This window comes from Mus caroli, unplaced genomic scaffold (genome assembly GCF_978045245.1).
Source record: "Mus caroli unplaced genomic scaffold, Mus_caroli_1 scaffold_12, whole genome shotgun sequence".
In the NCBI taxonomy this organism is placed as follows: domain Eukaryota; kingdom Metazoa; phylum Chordata; class Mammalia; order Rodentia; family Muridae; genus Mus; species Mus caroli.
In genome coordinates this window covers 66,325,510-66,343,205 of record NW_028227267.1, presented here as the reverse complement: position 1 = coordinate 66,343,205, position 17,696 = coordinate 66,325,510, and the positions used below count along the sequence as shown (strand labels likewise).

General features: G+C 41.6%; 1 protein-coding gene and 1 long non-coding RNA gene across 8 annotated transcripts in view; one reads left to right on the top strand and one right to left on the bottom strand.

The window, feature by feature from the left end:
* LOC147001909 (uncharacterized) overlaps window positions 1-17,696 on the bottom strand; it is a 48,372-nt gene that overhangs the window by 14,199 nt on the left and 16,477 nt on the right. The window lies entirely within an intron of this gene.
* The window catches only part of Ppp3cc (protein phosphatase 3 catalytic subunit gamma), a 74,085-nt gene that overhangs the window by 49,224 nt on the left and 7,165 nt on the right, over window positions 1-17,696 (top strand). For all 4 annotated transcript variants that reach the window (XM_021181837.3, XM_021181836.2, XM_085828746.1 and 1 more), the window contains exons 7-12: window positions 622-699; window positions 780-874; window positions 4,989-5,114; window positions 6,240-6,308; window positions 16,624-16,705; window positions 17,264-17,361. In XM_021181837.3, coding sequence (XP_021037496.1) covers window positions 622-699; window positions 780-874; window positions 4,989-5,114; window positions 6,240-6,308; window positions 16,624-16,705; window positions 17,264-17,361 — 548 coding nt within the window. The remainder of the gene's footprint in view (window positions 1-621; window positions 700-779; window positions 875-4,988; window positions 5,115-6,239; window positions 6,309-16,623; window positions 16,706-17,263; window positions 17,362-17,696) is intronic.

The window sequence follows — 17,696 nt, the reverse complement described above, 5'->3', positions numbered from 1 at the left end:
CAGAGGAGGGAATGGGGCTGGACTTCCGATGCCAACCAGGGGAGGGCCGGGGGAGGGTAGAAAGGGCGATGGGAAGTGGGATTCACTCTGAGAAGAGGGAGGGTGGAGGAGACCTTGAGAACACACCTGGAGCTGAGCGAGCCAGAACAGTGCTAAAATACAAGGATCTTGGGGGGTTGGGCTGGGAGGGAGCCAGAATATTTTAGAGGATAAAAACAGATTAATATTGACCAGCTATTGTGGTGTAAAGCTTGATTAAACAAGACTTACAGTATCATCTCATTGATTTGGAAGCTAGTCAGGGTAAAGAAAAAAAATATCACTCTAATGGCTCTACACCTAGGTCCAGTTCCCAGCACTCATGGGGGTTCGTGATTGTCTGTAACTCCAGAGTCGTGGGATCTGCCACCCTCCTTTGGCCTCTGTGGGAACTAGACCCTCAGATGGTGCACATCCATACAAGCAGGCAAAAGCCTCATAGACATAAAGCAACTCTTTAAAATTGCAGAGTCCATAGTCTCTGTAATCTTAAAACAACTCTCAGATAGGCTGTTCTGTTTCTTCCTATTATAACATAACTACTAAATTCCATATTTAGGTTTTTCTCATTTTCTTTTTCAGTTACCCTGCAGTTTGTGAATTTTTACAGAACAACAGTTTACTTTCAATAATCAGAGCCCATGAAGCCCAGGATGCGGGGTAGGTTGCTCTTAGACCTCGCCTTCCTGCAGATTTTACTTTTAGTGTAAAAATGCCTGAGTTCATATCTCCTTTTTCAGGTACCGAATGTATAGGAAGAACCAAGCAACTGGCTTTCCGTCACTTATTACGATTTTCTCTGCCCCTAATTACCTAGATGTCTATAACAATAAAGGTAAAGAAGTCCAGCAATATCTTAGTGTGAATTGTTAGTAACTGTGAGCTCTACTTTAATTTTGTGTTTTATTTTATTATTGTGTTCATTTGCTTATTTTTATTTTTTGGCTCTGTGGATGAAACCCAGGTCCTTGTGTTTGTGAAGCAGGCACTCTACCCCTGAGCTATATCCTGGACACCTATTTTAAGTACAAAATTCAGTCAGATAAGAAGGTCTTGGGTAAGGGGTGAGGCTTTGTAGTAAAGCATGTGTTTAGCATGGGGACGGCCTTAGCTACAGTCTCTGGACTCTTACTCTGCTCTGCATCAGCTCCACAAGATCCTGACATCTCTACCTCTCTCTCCCCAACTCCTCTTCTGATTTGTTCTGTTTTGAGACAAGGTTTTGCTATGTAATGCAGACTGGCTTTGAACTTGGGGTCCTCGTGCTTCATCTCCCAAGTGATAGGGTTGCAGGTATGCACTACCATACCTAGATGAAGAGGAGATCTTATTGGAAAAAAGGTCAGTAAGTTTAGAATGTAAGCTGCTGCTTGTCCTTCATCTCCTGAGAGGTTAGGCTCTTTGGGAGCATATTTGTTTAGTATTTTAAAATGGGATCTCATTGTACAACCCAGACCAACTTCAAACTGCCCATCCTACTTTGGCCTCCCTAGTGCTGGGATTTAAACATCCACCATCATACCTGGCTCTCCATTAGGTAGGTGGTTGGTTGGTTGGTTGGTTTGGAGACAGGATTTCTCTGTGTAGCCCTGGCTGTCCTGGAACTCACTCTGTAGGCCAGGCTGGCCTAAATTTAAAGATTCACCTGCCTCTGTCTCCTAAGTGCTGGGGTTAAAGGTGTGAGCCACCACTGCCCCAGTTTTGTTTCATTTAAATCTGAGACTGAGAGCTGGAGAGATGGCTCAGTGTTTTAAGAGCACTGGCTGCTCTTTTTACAGGACCTAGGAGAAGTTTCAGGGGATCCAACACTGTCACACAGACATGCATTCAAGCAAAACAACAATATGCATAAAATTAAAAATAAGTTGTTTTTTAAAAATCTGAGATTGTCCTTCAGTGGTTTTTCTTTCTCTTTTAATCTTGTGCTCTGTTAGAACCTAGAGCCTTACTCTTGTTAGGAGGTATTGGGCGCTGAGTTCCACTCCCAGCCCTGATCACTCACTCCATAAAAACAGGTCCTCCCTCCCCTAGCCTTAGCTTTATCAACTGCTCCAGGCTGTCCTCTACTCCTGACTGTCCAACTGTGCTCTGCACCGCCTCTGCTGTATTCTCATTTCTTTTCCTTAGATTTCATGGGTATTAGCAGCTTGGGTTTTTTTCTAGTTTCCTTTCTTATCAAATATACATATTTTGTTTTAAGCATCCTCAAGGATACTTGTGCCCCTATGCCTCATTTTGTGAGGCACTCTCTTCCTTCTCCCTTTTTAGCGCCACTATTGAGATCATCTGTGGAAAGCCTTGGGGCTCCCAATGTGCTTAGCTGAGACCTGCACTCACATATGCACTTACTAATACCTTACCAAGAAATACCTTTATTTTATTTTGTTTTATACATATTTTTTGAGACAGAGTTTCTCTGTGCTGCTCTGGCTGTCCTGGAAATTACTATGTAGACCAGGCTGGACTCAGACTCACAGAAAGCTGCTGCTGCTAACTTCCAAGTGCTGGGATTAGAGACATGTGTACCACCACCCAACAGTTTACAAATGCCTCTTTAGTTCTGAGAAGAACTCTCGCACCTTCTTCCTCCTATGGCTGCTTTTCCTGTCATTTGTTTTCTTATTTTTTTGAGACCTAGGCCAGATGACCTTTGAATTTGCTTTGTTGTCTACAATGGCCATGAAATTCTAATCCTCCTGCCTCCATTCCAGAATACTGGAATTACAGGCATGTGCCAAGTCTGACGTCTGTGGTGCCAGGCCTCTTGCATGTTAGGCATCGCTCTGCACCCTGAGCATCTTTGGAGAGATCTTTAGGCTCATTGGTACCCAGGTTGTATCTTTGTTCCCTGATGACCTAAAACATCCTTAAATTGAGATTTTATTATTTCTGTCTCCCCACCCCCTTATCCCCTGGAAACATACATCAAAAGTTTCTTAAGCTTCCATTTTTAATCATCCACTATTGAGACTAACTTCTTTTTCCTGTGAGAGGATTATTGATATATTCATGTCAGCTACATAAAATGCACACAGCATGAAAATAATGGAGGTGTACACATCAGGTAAAGTTAGGCTTTCAACAACTGGAAATCCTGTTTTTGTGTTCTTTATAGTAGTCTGCCATATTCATTTTAGACCATTAGTAACTTAAAGTTTAGAACACTAGTCTATCCCACAGCAAGGAAACAGGAACCCAATGTGACCTTGGTCTGTCATTTTTAAAGAATTGTGTTTCATGTCTCAGTAAGAATAATTGAAAGAAAGCCAGGTGTAGTGGCACACACCTTTATAATCCCAGAACTTGGGAGGCCAGAGGCAAGTGGATTGCTTGAATTGAAGACCAGTCAGGGAATTCCAGACAGCTAGAGCTCATGGAGGGTGGGGGGGTGGGGGGGCAGAGAGAGACAGAGAGAGAGAGAGAGTGAGAGAGAGAGAGAGAAAATAAAAACAAAACAACAATATAAACAAAACAACAAAAAACCCTAACCAAACAAAAAAGAATAATTGAATAAATAGTACAAATAGCAACAGACGAGACAGAATAAGGAACTTTTAAAAAACTATAAAGAAGCCTTTTCCCCAACCCCCTCAGCAGTAGGTGAGGGGCTGCCCCTCACCTAAGGCAGGAAGGTGGTGGCTGCAAAGACACAAAAGTTTCTAGCCAGATGACACAGGTCTCTGATCCCAGCACTCAGGAGGCAGAGGCAGAGGCAGGAGGATCTCTGTGAATTTGAGGCCAGCCTGGTCTACAGAGCAAGTTCCAGGATATCCAGAAGTACACAGTGAAACCCTGTCTCACCCGCAGTCACAGGTCTCTGGTGTTTGTCAACTCTGGGCTCCAGTTTGTTATACAAAGTGGAAAGTACACGCTGAGGTACAGACTCTGAAGAGGATCAGACAGAGCCAAGCAAAATTGGTTATCTCAATAAAAACTGCCCAGCTTGAGAAAATCTGAAATAGAATACTATGCCGTGTTGGCCAAAACTGGTGCCCATCACCAAAGTGACAATAATATTGAATTGGGCACAGCGTGCAGAAAATACTACAGAGATGCATGCTGGGTATTATTGACCCAGGTGATGCTGATATTATCTGAGGTACCAGAACCAGAACAGATTGATGAACAATAAACAAGGAAAGCTTTGTCAGAGCTCATTTAAAAGAAAGTATACAGAAAATCAGTAGGTATGCATCTATGTGACATGGTTACTGTCAGCTGTTTATAAACACTCAGAATGCTGAGAATAGAAGAAACTTGTTTTGTTTTGTTTTGAGACAGGGTTTTTCTGTATAGCCCTGCCTGTCCTGGAACTCACTTTTTAGACCAGGCTGGCCTCAAACACAGAAATCCACCTGCCTCTGCCTCCCAAGTGGTGGGATTAAAAGTGTGCACCACCACTGCCCGGCTTAGAAGAAACTTTTTTAATTGACTGAGAAGATTTTGCATTCTACCCTTAAACATTAATTATAAATTATTTTGCCATTTATTGCACTGTGAGTTGATAACTTCTTGGAGTGTTTATAAAAAGCTCTAGCTGTGGCTCATGACTTGCAAAGGAGTCTCCATCTGTTCAATGGGTAATATTGCTATTTGCCCTTAGAAGTTGGGACTGTTAACTGTTTGGCCAGTAAATGGCAATTACAGGGAGTTTTCTATGTTGAATCTAAGTTTCTTCAGTAGCTAGTGCACAGTAAACCCTTGGTTTTTCAGAGCAGTGTCTTCTGTGTTTTGATGATGTGAATTCCCCAGGTGTCTTTGTTCCCTGTGATAATTAATCTCCCAGAGAATGAACCCTTTAAAATTCTTTAAACTTGTCAGGCTGTCCTGAATTTACAAATGGAAAATAAGTCATTGAAAAGTCACTGTAGTAGGCTCACAGGGACAAAGCACAAAGCTGCTATGCTGGGGTTCTCTGTGCCCACATGTCTTGTGTTTTTACTTTTTAGCTGCAGTGTTGAAGTATGAAAACAATGTCATGAACATCAGGCAGTTCAACTGTTCTCCACACCCATACTGGCTCCCAAACTTTATGGATGTTTTCACGTGGTCTTTGCCTTTTGTTGGAGAGAAAGGTAAGAGAACCCCTGTGTGCATCTGAACACCAGCTCTCTTCTGATGAGACACCTTTATATTCCCGGAGTTTATTGCAAATGTGTGCTAATTTTGTTTGTTCTCTACAAAGATTTTTAAAATTTTTACTTATAAAAAATTTTTACTTGTGTGTGTGCATGATGTGTATGTGTGCAGTACTGGGTGCAGGGCATGTGTGTGGAGAGGGAAGAGGACTACTTTGTGGAGTGGGTTCTCTTCTTTCACCTTTACCTGAGCTTCAGGGATTGAGCTCAGGTCACCAGATTTACATAGGAACACCTTGATCCAGTGAGCCCTATACAGAGATTTTTAAATGACATTAATCTGTTCATAAATGTTAGTCTATTATGGTTTTTCTTTATCTGAAATATCAATTTAAAACAACTGTCTTGTGTGATCAAGATCTTAAAGTAATATGGCCACTTTTCTGTCTCTTCAATGAATTATCAGTGCTAACAGAATGTAGACTGAACTTGTTACAGAGTTTCATGTGCACAACTGCACAAGTAAGCAGTACAAACATAAAACACAGTTACACAACTGACCTGCGCAACCCAAACAGACCCACAAGTGAGCAGTAGAGACATAAAGCAAGCCCTGTGGGTGGAGGCCTGTTGTGATTTTTTTGTAAAATGGAAAGTTTTATATGCATATCTGAGCCAAAGGTTCTGAACAGCTATCTAATAAAATCAAGTAGTTCTGTGATAGACTCCACAGATTCTTATCCAGCCAGGACAAGTATGGACAAAAGTTCTCTCTGGGGCTGGAGAGACGGCTCAGTGAGTAAGAGCACTGACTGCTCTTCCGAAGGTCCTGAGTTCAAATCCCAGCAACCACATGGTGGCTCCCAACATCTGTAACGAGATCTGACACCCCTCTTCTGGAGTGTCTGAAGACAGCTACAGTGCACTTACATATAATAAATACATTTTTTAAAAGAAAAAAAAAGTTCTCTCTGAACCTTGTGGTCTACCCTTGGTTCTATTTTCATAGCTAATTATAATGTGATAAGTTGTTTAGGTCTGTGTTTACTTAATGTATTTTAACTTAAGCACATCCAGAAGTGTCCTATTAACTGTGCACACACTGTGTTATTTGCCACTTAGTGACAGAGATGCTGGTCAATATTCTCAACATATGCTCGGATGAAGAAATGAACGTAACCGATGAAGAAGGTAAACTTCTTACTCAAATCGAAGCTGATGGCTTCTGAGTGAGATTTCTTTTATTTTTATTGGGTTTGGTCTTACTAGAAAAGAGTTATGTTCATTGTAAAAAAAAAAAAAAAAAAAAAGTTTGCCGGGCAGTGGCGGCGCACGCCTTTAATACCAACACTTGGGAGGCAGATATCTGAGTTCGAGGCCAGCCTGGTCTACAGAGTGAGTTCCAGGGCTATACAGAGAAACCCTGTCTCAGGAAAAAAAAAAGTTTGATAACTATAGGAAAGCATAAATAGGAAGAAAATAGTCACTATTGTTCTGCCATCTCAAATGTCTGCCATCAATGCCTATGTGTAAACTGTCTTTATCTTTACATAGATCTTTTTTCTTCTCATTTTTGTCATTTACAAAAATGAGGTGACATGCTATCATGTCTTTATATCTATTTCTTGTTTTCCTTTATAGTCTAGTTTTTCATGGTTACATAGTTGTCCACATTCATCAATCACTGTGCTAACCAATATTATAGATGTTGTGGGTATTATATTTTCCCCCACAACTTTAGCTTTTAAAACTGCTACAATTTGTCACCAGATGGAAGAGGCACACACCATAATCCCAACATTTAGGAGGCAGAGGCAGATGGATCTCTGTGAATTCAAAGCTAGTCTTGATCTACAGAGTAAGTTCCAGAGCTACACAGAGAAGCCCTGTCTTGAAAACCAAACTAAAACCTGCTAACAGTTTCAAATTTTTATAGATAAATCACTGCTCATTCTATCAACAGACAGACTTTGTTATATGCCTGATGTGTGCCAAATACTGTTTATGCCTTTCTTCTTAATAAACATACATTGTACTATGGAAGACAAACAAGAAATAAATACAATGCAGCTACTGATGCATGCTAGGGAAGAAAGTAGTGCTGTATTAGTAACTGAGAGTAACATTTACTTGTTTACTTTTATAGGTTAAATGTCTAGAAACTGCAAATATATCAGTATTTAATGCTTAATCTGATACAGATAGCATTTTTGTTTGGTTGGTTGGTTTTTTGTTTTTTGTTTTTTTTTTTTTTTTGAGACAGGGTTTCTCTGTGTAGCCCTGGCTGTCCTGGAACTCACTCTGTAGACCAGGCTGGCCTCGAACTCAGAAATCCACCTGCCTCTGCCTCCCAAGTGCTGGGATCAAAGGCGTGCGCCACCCCCACCCCCACTCCCACCCCAACCCCATCCCCGCACAGATAGCCTTTTAAAGTCTATGTTACTCTGTGTCTCTGTGTGTGCTACATAGTTCATAATGCTTTTCCTAGTACTGTTTATTTTCTTATTGCAGTTTACACACATACACACACACACATACTACACACACACACACACACACAGAGTGCTATAGCTAGAACCCAGACATTGTGTAAGCTAGACAAGTGTTTACCTCTGAGTTGTATCCTAAAATTTTAATTTGTACTTTTATGATGACTAATAATTACATTTTTATGTCTATTGACCATATTATTTTCTGTTTTGTGAATGTAAATTCATATATTACTAGTTTTTCAACTGGATCCTACGCATGTTTTGCTTCCTGTTTGATATGTAAGAGATCTTTGTATTGTGTCATAGGATAGTAATGCTGGTTATATGTGTAGCTAAGTGCTTTTTTTTCCCTTCTGATTTCTATCACTATTAATTAGTTTGTTTCCTTTAGAAGAATTAAGTTTAAGTTAATTTGTAGCCAGGTGCTTCTAGTGTGTTGTGAGTGGTTTGATCTGAAAGGTATGCTCTAACTTGTCTGAGGATACAGGAGGTTTTGGGATATGGTGTCACATGATCACAGACCTCCAGTTCATATTCTTTGCAGGTCTATGTAGTTCACTTAACTATTGCATAAAGTGTTGTATGGTGGAGAACACATAGCTCCCACTGGGAGTCTAGAGGGGATTCCAAAACATATTTATTACTAGATTGTACTGGGAGATTATAAACAGATGGATTATAGCTTGTGAGTTTGTCTTCTGGATAGGAACTTGGTGAATGGGGCCTGTCCTTTTGAGGAAATCTGAGAGGAACTTTAAAAAGAATGTAGGGAAAGTAAAATATTTAAAAATGGATTTAATAAAGTTTATATGCACATCTAAATAGAAATTGAAATGGTTGTAAACTATGATCTGTGTTTAAAAAAACTTCTTGGGCTTGTGAGATAGCTTAGCTGACGAAGTCTCTTGCTGATGGGGCTGATGGCCTGAGCCCCATCCCCAGGTCTCATGTGGCAAAGGAAACCTAGTTCTCACACATTACCTATGACCTGCATACACAGGCTGCACAGTGTGCACTTGGTTCTTTCTTCTCACCAGGTGGGCTCTAGGGCTCTAACTCGGTCCAGCTTTTTGGCAAGCACCCCTACCCACTGAGCTGAAAATTTGGGTTTTTAAAAAGTAATACATCCTAAGGATTTTTACTTCAGCCCTGCCTGTTAAGACATCTAGAAAAGTTGGACAAAATGTTTTTTGAAGTTGGTTGGTGGCAGTGCACGTCCTTAATTCCCAGCACTGGGGAGGTAGAGGCAGGTGAATGTCTTAAGTTCGAGGCCAGCCTGGTCTGCAGAATTCCAGGACAACTAAGGCAACAACAGAGGGAAACCCTGCCTAAAACAAAGCAAAGCAAAGCAAAACAAAGCAAAACAAAACAAAACAAAGCAAACAAAACAAAACAAACAGTGTTATGAATAGTTTTAAGTCCACATGAAAGCAGACAAACTAGTAAAGAATTACAAGGTGAGAAATGAAAAGGTCAGAAATGCAGACAGAAGAGTTAGTGAGACCATGTCTTGAGGTCATTCATGAATTTCAAAGGAGTGGGTAAAAGGGTTAAGAGTAATTTTTATAACCTTGTGTACTAATCTTAAAAGACTGGGCTGAGGACTCCCGAGGAGGGTATATATGACTGTAAGTTTCTGTTCTTGGGACCTCAGAGCAAGGGTGAGCCAGGAGGAGATATACTATACAGTCTCTCTTCATCATCTCAGCCTTTGGCATGAAGTAGTCCCTGGTAGAAAGATCTCTGAAATAACAGCATACAAGATCCCAGTAGGCAGTCTGTCAAATACAGTGCATGGATGACAAGCAAAAATAAGCAGGCACATGGGGAGCTAACAGCAGAATGAGGAAGAGAAAGGGTTCCCAGAACAGGGCTGGCAGGATGGCTCAGTGATAAAGGAACTCACTGCATAGGCCTCACATATTCTAGCTTTGACTTCATAGAGCTAGTATAAGTCTCTGCCCACTGTGTTCATACTGTGGCATGATCCTCCCCATTACACATACTCAGACATGCATGCACATGTACATACACATGAGCGTAATAACAACAACAGAAATAAGATTTTAAAAAGTTCCAGCCAAGCATGTTGTCATACATCTTTAATTACACCACTTAGGAGGTAGAGGCAGGTGACTATGTGTGTATGGAATATAGAACTTCTGGGCAGTCCCAAGATACATAATGAGACTGTCACAAACAACAAAGAATTTTCGCAGGGCTTGGTGACGTACTCCTTTAATCCCAGCACTTGGGAGGCAGAGGCAGGCGGATTTTTGAGTTCGAGGCCAGCCTGGTCTACAGAGTGAGTTCTAGGACAGCCAGGGCTATTCAGAGAAACACTGTCTCAAAAAACAAAAAAAAAAAAAAAAAAAAAACAACCAAACAGACAACAACAAAGAATTTTCTGAAGCAGCAGAAATTAAATACAGACCCTCCATAGCTCTCAGGCATTGGCTTTGTTAAGCCAAACTTAAAGCAAAGCAAAACCCTTAATTTGTTTTTTTGGGAGATTGGCTGGCCTGGAACCCACTGGCTTGAAACATCACAGAGATCCTCCTGCCTCAGCCTTTTGAGCCCTAGGATTAAGGGTGTACCACCATCCTTGGCTTAATTTAAGAAAGTAAAAGACCAGGTTAAAAATGTTGGTAGAGAATTGTGAAATAAAAGAAAGTGTAGCATATTTGATAAAGCATCAAAGGTGAAATTATAGCATTGAAAAATAAGATGACGGGCTGGTGAGATGGCTCAGTGGGTAAGAGCACCTGACTGCTCTTCCGAAGGTCCAGAGTTCAAATCCCAGCAACCACATGGTGGCTCACAACCATCCGCATCGAGATCTGGCGCCCTCTTCTGGAATGTCTGAAGACAGCTACAGTGTACTTACATATAATAAATAAATAAATCTTTAAAAAAAAAAAAAAGAAAAAGAAAAATAAGATGACAAATTAGCAAGTTTGATACAGTGAGACATGGACTAAGTGACCTGGAAGGTAGGTCAGAGCAAAGCTAACTGAAGCATGGTGAGAAGGGAGTGCAGAGTCAGCCAAAAGCCTCAGAACACACGCTGCCCAGCCCAGTACATGGTGCCCGGAGTACCAGAGAAAGCAGGAAAGGTAGTCTCTGAAAGGTCCACATAAAAGCAACTTCAAGAACTGAGAAGACACTGAGCTGTAACTGAAGAAGCCCTCAGCAGAGTAGGACAGACACCGACAACAACTTCTAGCCTCTTGTAGTGAGGTCCACAAGGTGGAAGATGGATCTGAAAACAGCTTCCAAATGGGGGTCGCCCCTAGGGAAGCCGCCGAAAGACAGGTTCTTCATGGAGATAGCGGAGCAGGGGCTGGAGTAACACACCAATGTGTGAAGACTAACACTCAGTACTCCAGAGTCCAGCACACAGCAAATGTGTAAACAAGGAAGGCCAAATAAATATTTGTAGATACCCCCCAACCCTCAAACTTTTTACTAAGAAAATTAGCAGGAAATATATACTAAATAAAATTCTAAAGGACAGTATTTAAGCAGAAGGAAAACTCAAGAAAAAGTTTAGAAACACAGGAAGGAATGAAGAGAAGTAGAGAGCGCATGCACAGACAGTGTGGACATGGATTCTTGTCATGCTTGAACAAGCAGAGCATGTGCTAGTACTATATAAACAATACTGGGATGAATGCATTCAAAATGTACAGGCCTGAAAATTCTGATCACCCCAGCACCTCTGCATACATGATAAGCCAGTGTTCTGAACTATAGCCCCAGCCTTTAGCCTTATACTTCAGTACGTAATAAACTCATAGTGCAATCTCTAGGTTCAGCTGGCTTACAGATACAGAAGTTCAGTCCATTATGATTATAGTGGGAAGCATGGCAGCATCCAGGCAAGCATGGCACTGGAGGAGCTGAGTGTTCTATCTCCTGTTCCAAAGGCCACTAGGAGAAGACTGACTTCCAGGGAGCTAAGATGAGGGTCTTAAAGCCCATGCCCACAATGACACACTTCCTCCAACAAGGCCACACCTAATAGTGCCACTCCCTGGGCCAAGCATATTCAAATCATCACATCTCCAATAACTCTAGCTTGTATCAAGGTGACATAAAACTAGTCAGTACAACCTAGCCTTGATTGATTCTACACTTCATAGGGAAATGGCTAAAGACTTAAAGAACTCCACAGGAGGGATTGCTCTATAGATGTCAAGATTTAATATAATGCTATAGCAATTAAGATGATCAATTCAACGGTAGCTAAGCATTGAAACACAATAGAGAATCCAGAATTAAGCTATATGTATATGGATACTTGATTTTTATCAGAGGTGGAATTTTACAATGGCTTTGTTTGTGTGAGACCTCAGTGTATAGCTCTGGCTATCCTGGAACTCACTATGTAGACAAGGCTGGCCTTTAACTCACAGAGATCCACCAGCTCTGGGATTAAAGGTATGTGCCACCATACCTGGCCAATAATGGCATTTAAAATACTTTGTAGATATTCACTTTTGAAAAAAGTAAATCCTCGTGGGATTTATTTTGTGGATCCAAAATACCTATTTTTGTGACTATATTTCATTCTGATCTGAAAGGTGCGGAGGCTGGGGGTATGGCTCTGCAGTGCAGTACTTGCCTAGCATCCTGTGGTCCTAGCTGCTTCTCTAGCATCTCTACATCACAGCAACAAACAGGCCAGTAACAGCCAAGCAGTGATGAATTCCTATCTCTCCAGCTCTCATGACTGTGGCAAGAGAATCACAGGCTGAGGCCAGTGTGGGTTATGTAGTGTGTTGGAGGTTAGCCTGAGCTTCATAGAGAGTCCCTATCTCAAGAAACAAACAGCAGAAGTTTTTAAAAACTAAAATGTAGGGAGTGGGGAGATGGCTCAGTGGTTAAGAGCACTGACTTCTCTTTCAGAGTTCTTGAGTTCAAATCCCAGCGACCACATGGTGGCTCACAAAAGGATCTGATGCCCTCTTCTGGTGTGTCTGAAGACAGCTACAGTATACTCACATACAAAAAATAAATGAATAATCTTAAAAAAAAACTGAAATGTAAAACAGTGGATTTTGTAGTATGTATAATACAGAATTACCTTGATAACTGTGCAATGGGAAAAAATCCTTTAAACGGGATGCAAAAAACACTAGCCACCAAGAAAATTATTAATAAATTAGATAAATTGAAAGCAAGAGCTGGGACTGGAGAGATGGCTCAGTGACTAAGAGCACATACAGCTTTTGCATTCACATGGCTGCTGCCAACTCTGGTTCCAGGGGTCTTATCTGAAGCCCTCTTTGGTCTCTGAGGGACCTGAATGCACTCACATACATGCAGGTAAAACACTCATGCACATATATTAAAACTAAAATAAGCTGGGTGTGGTGGTGTACACCTTTAGTCCCAGCACTTGGGAGGCAGAGGCAGGCAGGTCTCTGAGTTGGAGGCCAGCCTGGTCTAGAGAGTGAGTCCCAGGACAGCCAAGGCTACACAGAGAAACCCTGTCTCAGAAAAAAAAAACAACAACAACAAAACCAAAAAAACTCAAAAATCTAAAATGAAGGTAAGAGCTTTTGCTTATTCAGAGATTTTGTTCAGCATGTGAAGTGGCAAGACATCCAGAAGGATGGGATATTTGCAGTACAAGCAACAAACAGCACATTGACAAATGACTGAATTACTTCCAATTAGGATGATGTGGCATGAATAGGCACCTCAAAGAATTTCCTAATGGCTAACAAAAATATAAAAATATATTCAGCCCCATTAGTAAGCATGAAAATGCAAATTAAAATTATAATAGGATAATACTCAATACTTATCAGATTAGTCAGACTTAGATGAGCCATATCTAGTGTTAGCCAACAGTACATGGAGTAACGGAGTGTCCACACACAGAGGTAAAATGTTATAGATCCCACTCTAATAGACAGTGCTAAATGTTGTCCAAAGTTAAACATACCCATGCTCTAGAGATGAGCATTCTAATGTCCTAGGAACATGCCAGAACTGTGCATATGTGCACCAAAGACAGATACATACAGAAATACATACAGAGCCTCACATGCAATAGCCAAAAGTTAGAAGCAACACAAATGATTACTGTTGTACAGGAATGAATTGTTGCATAGTTGACCAGGCCTGATACAACATACTTTTAACACTTGGGAGGCAGAAGCAGGCACATCTCTGTGAGTTCGAGGCCAGCCTGGACTACTTAGTGAATTCTGGGACAGTCAGGGCTATGGAAAGAGACTGTCTCAAAAACCAAAATAAAACAAAACAACAACATGGTGGCACAGTGCTATGGTGGGACAGTGTGTGATAATGAAAATGGGCCATGGTGAAAATAAGAGTGTGTCTTACTGAGATAATGTCACCCCAGTGCTCAATTGTCCAACTATATGAAACCCAAAACCTAAAACTTGGGCCACTGAGATGATTAATTCAAGGGTTGATGAACCCACTGCCAGGCCTGAGCACCTTAGTTCAGTGTCTGGGACCCACATGGTGGAAATAAGGAAACAATTCCTGTAAGTTGTCTTCTGACCTCCTTGCTGAGTGCACACAGAGAGGATAAATAAATATAGCTTGTTAAAGAAAACAATAAAAGCTGTAAGTGCGTCGGGCGTGGTGCACGCCTTTAATCCCAGCACTTGGGAGGCAGAGGCAGGTGAATTTCTGGGTTTGAGGCCAGCCTGGTCTTCAGAGTGAGTTCCAGGACAGCCAGGGCTACACAGAGAAATCCTGTCTCGAAAAACCAAAAAAGAAAAAAGAAAAAGTAAGTGCATTCATCCATAAAATTAAAAAGACAGGAAGAAGAAAGTCCTAGTGAAAGGCAAGGGACTTATGTCCTTTGGACCGGAGAGGCCACAGTGGTGAGGTTCTATGGGTTGTGAGCAACACTGGCATTGCCCTGGGTGACTAGTTTTACGGGTATGTGCCTTTTAACAAATCATGTCATGACTAGTTTGCGTTGCATAAATACAGAAAACGTGTGCTTCACAGTAAAAAGGTAAAAATTACATGTCTGCAAATGGAGGAGGTCAAACTTTTGGAAGCTGAGAAAACATTCATTGGCAGTGGTCAGTGGGGAGGGAAGCAATTTAGAAGATACATAACAACAGCCCTGAAAATGCCAGGACAAAAATCTGCTAATGTGTATGGTAACTTAAAAAAATAATATTAAAAAAAGAACCCCAAAAGATCTTCTCATGCTGTAAGAAAAACACAACCAACGTTAAGATTTGTCCAGGGATGGAACAAGGTCACAGGTGATCTTTAAATTTGTTAGTGTGCTCACTTAGTCAGTTTGAGAGCACTAAGCCCTGTTTAGTGCTAGGGAGTGCTGACCATCAGTACTAGTTCCTAGAACTGAGACTAGAAGAGCAGACAGGGACACTGCGCTCACTCAAGGAAAATAGGTGAGAACCTTTGAAAAAACGGTTAAAACTCTGCTTGCCATGGGATACCTGTCCCTCTTCTAAGTCTGGAAGCTGATCTCTAAATGTAAAGGCGTTCTGGACTGTAGAGGACGACGGAGAACTCATGTCCCTAACAGAGGACCAGCATGCCGTGCTCAGAGCCGTCAGCTGTCTTTTCCCAGCCCTGGAAGTTTGTGATTCCCTCCGGGTCCTACCCATGAGCAAACACCAAGGACCATCAGACCCCTAAGCAACGGCCTTACAAGACAGAAGCCACAGAAAACAACTTGAAGTCCTGAAGGCTTAAACTTTAAACCTCTAGGAAGGAAAATGTCTACTGACAAGTGAGGCGTGCTAGCAAGTCAAACAGCAGCACCGTGTTCCTGCTGAGAGATCTGTGAGCTATTCTGTCCCACAAACAGTATCTTTGTGCTATTTTCATGCTGGGGGTGGGGTGGAAAATAGTAGATGGGAATTAATGAGAAAGGGTAAACTATTAAGCAATGGAAGAAAGGACAAAAACGGAATCTGTATTTAGTCTCAGGGAGCAAGCAGTCTCTGAGCTGCTCAGCTAACAGCCTGCATTTCACACTTGGATTTTTTTCTCTTCCATGTAAACTCCCATCATCCTTCCATGTGTCTGTCTTCATCTCTTTATTTCTTGGTGTCTCTTCTCCCTGAAGATCACATTTCAAGCTGTCCAAAAGGTATCCAACTGGAATGCACTGCCAGCTAAGTTCTTGCTGTCTGCTCTGCCTCTGGTGATTGGTTAGTCATTTTGACTTGGTAGTGGGCAGCTTCCCATGACTTTGCACCCTCCCCCTCAGTGGGAATGGCTGTTTTCTGTAGACCTGTTGTGTGATTTAGCAGAATGGAGAGGTAGGAGAGAGGAGGGAAGCCTATGTAGCTTTGTCTGACTTTTGGATGCCATTGCCTGGTATATGCCTGAATCTTAGCTTTCATGTTTGGGCTATTTCCTAAATCTTTAAGAAAAGGCCATAAAGTCTTACATTAACTTACTTTAACAGTGTTGCTTTTTAAAATACCTTACCCATCCTTGTAATCTTTGTGGCACAGTTGTTAGGAGTATTCTGAAGAAACACAGCTGGCTGGTATAAGGGAGGAAGACTGTAGAAAGAGTGTGGCCTTCCTAAGTTCAGGACTGCTGCTGCCTTTGGCAGACCAGACCCCGCATCCAAAGGTGGCGCGTAGCATTCTCAAAGGAGACCTTGGCTTGTAGGAGCAAGTGCTCGATTGCTGTGAGCTTTGTTTGTGTCTTTGTGTTTCATTCCTCACCATGTTTCAGAACATGAAACGTCCTGCTCCCCATAGATGGCTTGGAGTCTTTCTGTGACCCCTTCATTCTCCCCTTCATTTCTTCTCTCCTGTTGTTTTCTTCTTGTTCCTTGAAACTTCCCAGGATTGTTAATTGTTTTTGTTTTTTTTTTTTTAATTTAGGCTTTGTTTCTTTCTTTTTTTTTTTTTAAGTTTTTCTTTAATTTAAACATAAAAGCACTCCGTCTTGCATTTGAAAAAAAAAAAATCTGTCCTGTTAACCATATCACTTTAACCCACTTGTTCTTTGTATTTTCTAAGGAGCTACTACAGGTCGAAAAGAAGTCATCAAGAATAAAATCCGAGCCATTGGGAAAATGGCCCGGGTCTTTACGGTTCTTCGGTAAGGCTCCATCATTACACTGTGGGATGAGGGCGTTCAGAAAGGAGGTTACATGTTAGCTTTCAGTAGTGTTTCCAAGGCTACAGTCTGGTGCTGGAACTGCAAGTCTGCCGGTTGAGTGCAGGTTAAACAACCTCCATGTGAAAGTGACAGCATTGAGAACATCCATGTGGTAGTGGTGTAGATGGAGAGGTTTAGTGTGGATTTTAGAGGCAGACCCCCATGTTCAAACTCTGGCTTTACTTAGCTGTGTTGTCTTGGGTTTAATGTTTGGGTCTTAGATTTCCTTGTCTATAAGCTAGAGATTAAAATAGAACCTAGCTCACATGTTGTTAGTGAGTCAAATGGGAGAGAGTGTGGGGACGTTGCCTGGCTACCAGTGTCTCTGGTTGAAAAAGGACTGGTTAATTTTTGTGTCTGAAATGTATGTAGAAACCTGGCCAGATGAAGGTGGGGCCTGTCTTCCTGTCTCTGTCCCTGTTGCCTTCCTTCAGGTCTCACTGTGTTGCTGTGCCATGGCTCCCTGGCATTAACCAGGGCTTCCATGTTCCTTTGCAGGGAAGAGAGTGAGAATGTGCTGACCCTCAAGGGCCTCACTCCCACAGGCACACTCCCACTGGGGGTCCTCTCTGGAGGAAAGCAGACCATTGAGACTGGTGAGTATGAAGATGTCCCTTCCTAAGAGCTGTGCCCCCATTACCAGGAGTTGGTGACTTTGTTTAGAACCTGGTGCTAGAGCAATGGATATTTACCTAGGGAAAGAGGAATCACTGTCCTTATCCTTCTTGTACACAAAATAATTCAAAGTAGATAGTAATTTACGGGAAAAAATGTGGAGAGTAGGTATTAGAGTAAGCAAAGTCTTCAATAAGAGACTTTTATTATTTCAATAAAAGTAATGCTCTTAAAAGAAAATAGAGGTTATTAAAATTAAATTCCCCTTATGAAAATACATAATTAAGAGAAGGAAGAGGCAAGCCACAGAAAAGAT